Genomic DNA, 7104 nt, shown 5'->3' with positions numbered 1-7104 from the left:
GAGACAGAGTCTCACTTTATCATCCTTGGTAGAGTGCCATGGTGTCATAGCTCACAGCAACCTCCAGCTCTTGGGCTTAGGCGATTCTCTTACCTCAGCCTTCCGAGTAGCTGGACTACAGGCGCCAACCACAATGCCCAGCTATTTTTTGTTCCAGTTTGGCCAGGAATGGGTTCCAACCTGCCACCCTTGGTATATGGGGCCAGCGCCCTATCCACTAAGCCAAAGGTGTCACCCTTAAAAGCACTTTAAAAAGGAAATTTATTTGTATTTTTATTTACATTTTATATTTTTGTACATTTTGTTAGGGGTCATTTTTAATGATCTGGGATGATCAAACCAGCCTTTGGAACATTCTCTGTCCTACTTCTGACTCTGACTTTACTTCCAGTATGAGCATGCTCATTATAATCTCAAATGAGGAAAAAAACTCGTAAAAAAAAAAAAAAAGAAAGAAAAAGAAAAAGCAACTACAAAAAGAAATCTTACTCTGAGCATTCCAGTAACTTTTTTTGTGTATATATTTAGCTGTACTCTTAGTTGATTTGTAGGGAATGTTTTAAAAAGGCAAAAGATTTCTTTTTTCGTCTATGAAGATGCTATCTATTGTTTTTGACCTGTTTGATATATGTGTGAAAAATGTTGTGCAATAATAAACCAGAATTTTATTTTGGTGAGTTATTCCAACAACAACAACAACAACAAAGAAATTAAAATATGTTCTGAAAAAATGTAACTCAAAATTCTGTTCTACTAATGACAAAGATACTAATAATGTTCTTCCCCCTTTGCCCCTTCCAGAATAACTCAGCCTAAAAGTCATACAAAATATGTAGGCATATGTGGCCAGGGATGTGTATGCCTGTGGGTAAGCAGTGCTAATCAAATGCAGATAATCAGAGCCTGAGCACAGGAAACAGGGCATCCACGAAGAGGATGTAGCAGAGGCAGTGACTCAGAGGCGACTCACAGCCTAAGATAGGTGATAAGGGTATCTATGAAGTAGAGGAAGAGGAAACAGCAGAAGACAGGGCACAATATAGGGTGTGGGAACTCCAGAAAGGTGAGGAAGATATGTAAGTAGCAGTTGGCAAAGGCCCAGAGTGGGCAATCTGGAACCTGAAGAAGTTAAGAAGAATGTCTACAGAGGAAGGCAATGGTGGTAATGAGAGATTATCTACACGAGGCGTTGATTAAATAAGTAAATACACTGAAAATAATGTGAGCCATATTTTTCACTAACAGGTAACAGACTTCTTATGGAAAGGGAAAAACCAAAATGAACCCTGGGATGATAGATAGGAGTGTGTGTGTGTGTGTAGACATCCCTAGCAGCTCTGGCCACTAAGAGGGTCCAGGAGTAGCAACACCCCAATAGCAGTGAGCATCCTGAGTGCCCAGTTCTTGGACTCTAAACGTAATTCTCCAGTAAAATGAATGTCAGCTCCCTGAAGAAATAGCAGACTCTAGCGTAGGCAAGGAAAGTACAAAATGAGACTAGAACATCTTGCTATCTCAGGAAGGAAGTACTCGAAGACTGAAGAAGACAAAAAGGCATAGGAACCAACTTGAAGGAGCTCCCACTAGCCAAATCTAGGACAATCTGGACATGGAAATATTCTTTAATAAATATTAACACACAGATTCATAGGAATTCAGAAACCCTTGTGGAAATAAATAATTAAACAAATGAAGAAAAGAGAAAACTTTTTCCTACAATATTTTGCCACTTGTTAAATGGAGAAGTAATGATAGAATTAAAATAGCACCAGCTGGTCAAAAGTAGAATACTCAATATTTACCACCCGATATAGACATTAAAAAAAAAAAGCTATGATTATTCAGCAGTAAAAATGAATTAAGTGGGTGGCGCCTGTAGCTCAGTGGGTAGAATGCCAGCCACATACACCCAGGCTAGTGGGTTCATACCTGGCCAGGGCCAGCTAAACAACAATGACACCTGCAACAAAAAAATAGCCAGGAGTTGTGGCAGGCGCCGTAGTCCCTGCTACTTGGGAGGCTGAGGCAAGAAAATCACTTAAGCCTAAGAGTTTGAGGTTGCTGTGAGCTGTGATGTACAGCACTCTACCAAGGGCAACACAGTGAGACTCTGTCTCAAAAAAAAAAAAAAAAAATGAATTAAGTATTAATACATGCTATAACAGGGATAAATCTTGAAAACATCTGCTAAGTAAAAGAAGCCAGCCAATAATGACTACATATTATATGATCTCATTACTATGAAATATCCAGAATAAGCAAATATAGAGAGACAGAAAATAGACTGGTGTTTGCCTAGGGCTGAGGATGAAGGACTAGAGTTTAAGAGGACTGACTCCAAATGGGGTCTGATGCTGTACATTTTGAGTGAACTGTATGGAATGTATAATCTCAACAAAGTTATTTTAAAAAATAACCAAAAGGCAACTGTCATAGTTATAACTCAGGCAAAAGCCTTCAATGGATATCAAAACATATGTGTGAAATTTCTATAAAGAAAAGGATATTTACATAGTTACAAAGTACTTTCCTGCAAAATACTTATTGATTATAAAAGAAAAAAGAATATGTGTAGTGCCTGTGGCTCAGATGGCAAGATGCCAGCCCCATATACCGAGGGAGGCAGGTTTGAGCCTGACTCCAGCAAAATGGGAACAAAAAATAGCTGGGCATTGTGGCAGGCACCTGTAGTCCCAGCTATTCAGGAGGCTGAGCCAAGACAATTGCCTAAGACCAGGAGTTGGAGGTTGCTATGAGCTGTGACGTCACAGCATTCTACCAAGGGTGATAAAGTGAGACTGTCTCTAAAAAAAAAAAAGAAGAAAAGAAAAAAGAATATTATACTGGAAAAACGTGGCAGACTCTACACTAATCAAGGGATCAAGGTCAATATTATTCACATATCAGAATTTGCTCCAATTGGACCACAGACTTTAATGTAAAAGAAACAACTAAAAAATTTCAAAAAGAAAACTTAAGAGAGTATCTTTGTGAAATGCAATTAGGTAAAGATTTCTTAGAAACAATACCAAAAGTAAGATCCATAAAGGCAAAAAAGTGATATATTAGACTTAATCAAAATAAAAAACTTTTATTGTTCAAAAGAACAAAAGTACTCATTAAAAGACTATTATGAAAATGAAAATGCAAGCTACTAGGAGAAAATACTTTACCTAAAAACGAAATAACCCAAATAAAAAATGGTCAAAAGAAGTAAACACATATTTCACCCACAATATATGCATGACAAACACACACAAAAAATACTAACACATTATCCACTGGGGAAATGCAAATTAAAATTACAGTGAGTACCCAGGGCAGAGAGTGAGACTCTGTCTCAAAAAACAAACAAACAAACAAAAAACAACAGTAAGTACACTGAGGGTGACAGGTTCCAACCTGGCCTGGGCCAACTAAACAACTGCAACAAAAAAATAGTCAGGCGTTGTGGTGGGCACCTGTAGTCCCACCTACTTGGGAGGCTGAGACAAGAGAATCACTTACGCCCAAGAATTTAAGGTTGCTACAAGCTGTGATGCCATAGCACTCTACCAGGGTCGACACAGTGAGATTCTGTCTCAAAAACAAACAAACAAACAAAAAAAACCCAAAACAGTAATATACGCTACCCACTCACTAGAATGACTAAAATTACAAGCTGACCATACCAACTATTAATGAAGCAACTGTGTTAAGTCTCACACATTGCTGGCAGAATGTAAAAAGATACAACCATTTGAAAAACAGGCTGGGAACTTCCTAAAGAGTGAATATATCTTTACTATATGATCAAGCCATTCCACCTGTAGGTTTCTACCCAAGAGAAAAGAAAGCTTCCATCCCCACAAAGATTTGTTTACCAGTATTCACAGTAGTTTCACTACTAGCCCAAAACTAGAAAAAACCCAAATGATCATCAACAAATGACTAAACAGGTATATACAAAGGGATGCTTACTCAACAATAAAAGGACCCTCTATTGATGGGTCTATATATTTGGGAATATAATTATTCTCAAAATAATTATGCTGAGAAAAAGACCCCAAAAAGTATTACCAGATGACCACATTTATATGAAACAATGGAAAATGCAAACTAAAGGGACAAAAATCGGAACAATGATTGCTTAGTGATGGGGTGGGAGTTGTAAAGTGAAAGGAGATGGATTACAAAGGCATCCAAGAAAACTTTTAGGGGTGAGAGACAACATTCATTATCTTAAATGTGGTAATAGTTTCATGGATACAGGTAACAAGATTGCAAACTTCAAATGTTGCAGTTTACTGCCTATCAATTGTACCTCAATAAACCAGGTAAGCAATTTTTAAAATCTATATGAAGTGCAAAAGATACTTAAAAAAAAATAACCTAGCAGGCTGGACGCAGAGGCTCATGCCTGTAATCCCAGCACTCTGAGAGGCCAAGGCAGGTAGACTGCCTGAGCTCACAGGTTTGAGACCAGCCTGAGCAAGAGAGAGACCTTGTCTCTAAAAAAAAATAACCAGGCGTTGTGATGGGCACCTGTAGTCCCAGCTACTCAGGAGGCTAAGACAACGGAATCACTTGAGCCCAAAGAGTTGGAGGTTGCTGTGAGCTATGACACCATGACACTCTACCAAGGGTGACAAAGTAAGACTCTGTCTCAAATAAAAAAAAAAAAAAATAGGTGGCTCCCATAGCTCAGTGGCTAGGGTGCCAGCCACATACACTGGGGCTGACGGGTTCAAACCCAGTCCATGCCAGCTAAAAACAACAATGACAACTCCAACAACAACAACAAAAAAAGCTGGGCATTGTAGCAGGCACCTATAGTCCCAGCTACCTGGGAGGCTGAGGCAAAAGAATTGCTTAAGCCCAAGAGTTTGAGGTTGCTGTGAGCTGTGACACCACAGCGACAGCAGGCACCTATATTCCCAGCTACCTGGGAGGCTGAGGCAAAAGAATTGCTTAAGCCCAAGAGTTTGAGGTTGCTGTGAGCTGTGACACCACAGCGACAGCTTGAGACTCTGTCTCAAAAAAACCTAGTAATAATAATGACAGTAATAGCCACCCACTACAGAATGCTTACTGTGCACCTTTTTATTCTAAGCATTTTGTCCTGCTTAAGCCTCAAACACCAAAATGAGATAGGTATTATTTTTATCTCTACTTCACAAATGAAGCATGGAATGGTTAAATAATTTTCTAAACGTAATATTATTAATAAAATGAGGATCAGGGTTCAAGTTGTGGCAATCTGGTTCAGGGTCCAAATTAACTTTATAATGCTTGTTTCTGAGGTATAGGGAATTCATACATTTGGAACAATTAAGAAGAAATATGTATGTGCTAGGAGTGTTTTCATCTGTCAAACAGAATATACAGTGCATATATAGAGGCAAATAGATTACCTTATGAAATACATGTACCCCAAAACTCAAAAGGTACAGAGTTAAGTAAATTACATTTCTCCCCAATCTCTATCCTGCAGCCCACCTCCGTAGGTGGTACATCTTGGTAGATTGATCCCTACATCAAGCATTTATTAGTTTTTCATTTAAAATACCACAGCTGGTGATTACAAATGAAAGGACTAGAAAATAAACCCAACTGGCTCACACTAGAAGTGCACATAAAGACTCTACAAATATTTCTCTCTCCAGCTCCTTAAGAGTTTCATAATACCTCCAATGATTATTTCCGAAAGGAGATGCTAACATTTTCAATACTAAAAAATTTGTCACTTCTTCTTCAAGAAAATAAGCAAAGATATGCATATATTTGACATGCCTGGAGCAGTTACTGTTTGCAACTAAGGTTTCTACTATGGTTGCAAAAAAAACATGTTCTAGAGCTTTCTGTCTCTAGAAGGGTGCCAGCCAAGAGTGAAAAGAGGGTAGAAAAGCAAAACAGGGAAAGATAATTTTTATAACTCAGGAATAACCTTTGTAAACACTGTGAAGAATCTGTTTTACTCCAAAGAACCTAAACTTTCAGTTTATATGAGAAGTACTGAGAAATATCCCCTACTACCCTCACCAGGTTTATCACACAAAAAAGTTTACAAGTTAAAACAAATTAAAATCAAGTCAGTTACTCTTTGGTCCCACCCCTGCTCCAACAGAAGAAAATAAGCAAGTATGTACTATAACAGAACAATAGCAAAAGGGACAAAAAAGAATTACTTGCAGAGAATAAATAGTATGGAGGGTGTGATAACAAAGAAATAGATAACAAGTACCTGAATTACTATATACTTTAAAAGTGCTTCAAGAAAATAGCTTGTGAGATCTTCTTGTCCTTTGTCTCCTGATTGTGGGGGGACAAGAGGAGTGATTTCCTCTATAGTGACTTGAGCTATCCAAAGACAAAAGAATAGTATAATTATAAAAAAATTAATAATACAACATATGACCAAATAAATTTTAACTGCAAAACATGTATGGAATAAAAACTAAAAACTGCTTGAATGCTTCCAATGATTAAAGCTTGAAATAAATCTGAGGTCATCTCTGATGATCTATCTCAACCACCACAAACTTTTTTTTTTTGAGACAGAGTCTCACTATGTCACCCTTGGTAGAGTGCTCTGGCATCCCAGCTCACAGCAACCTCAAATTCTTGGGCTTAAGTGATTCTCTTGCCTCAGTCACCCAAGTAGCTGGGACTACAGGTGTCTGCCACAAGGCCCAGCTACCACCACAAACTTTTATCAGCTGTTTTGTGAATCCTTGACTGAAAGAATGTGACATGGAGATGGAATAGATAGACAAATATACAGTGACTCAAAGTATATAACAACTCACATGAGAAAAAAACTTCTGATAATTTTATATTCACATTAGGAGTGTCCATGACAGGCTCGGTGCCTGTGGCTCAAGTGGCTGAGGCACCAGCCACATACACCTAAGGTGGCGGTTCGAATCCAGCCCGGGTCTGCCAAACAACGATGGCTGCAACCAAAAAACAGCCGGGTGTTGTGGCGGGCACCTGGGGTCCCAGCTACTTGGGGGAGGCTGAGGCAAGAGACTTGCTTGAGCCCAGGAGTTGGAGGTTGCTGTGAGCTGTGATGCCACAGCACTCTACCCAGGGCAACAGCTTGAGGCTCTGTCTCAAAAAAAA

The 7104-nt window shown here is 38.8% G+C and overlaps 1 protein-coding gene across 1 annotated transcript in view; it reads right to left on the bottom strand.

The window, feature by feature from the left end:
- Positions 1-7104, bottom strand: part of RALGAPA1 (Ral GTPase activating protein catalytic alpha subunit 1) — a 224124-nt gene that overhangs the window by 173775 nt on the left and 43245 nt on the right. The window contains exon 7 of the mRNA XM_023514391.1: positions 6224-6339. Coding sequence (XP_023370159.1) covers positions 6224-6339 — 116 coding nt within the window. The remainder of the gene's footprint in view (positions 1-6223; positions 6340-7104) is intronic.

Source organism: Otolemur garnettii, unplaced genomic scaffold (genome assembly GCF_000181295.1).
Source record: "Otolemur garnettii isolate 467f Iridium unplaced genomic scaffold, OtoGar3 scaffold00052, whole genome shotgun sequence".
NCBI lineage: Eukaryota > Metazoa > Chordata > Mammalia > Primates > Galagidae > Otolemur > Otolemur garnettii.
This window is presented reverse-complemented; position numbering and strand designations above follow the sequence as displayed.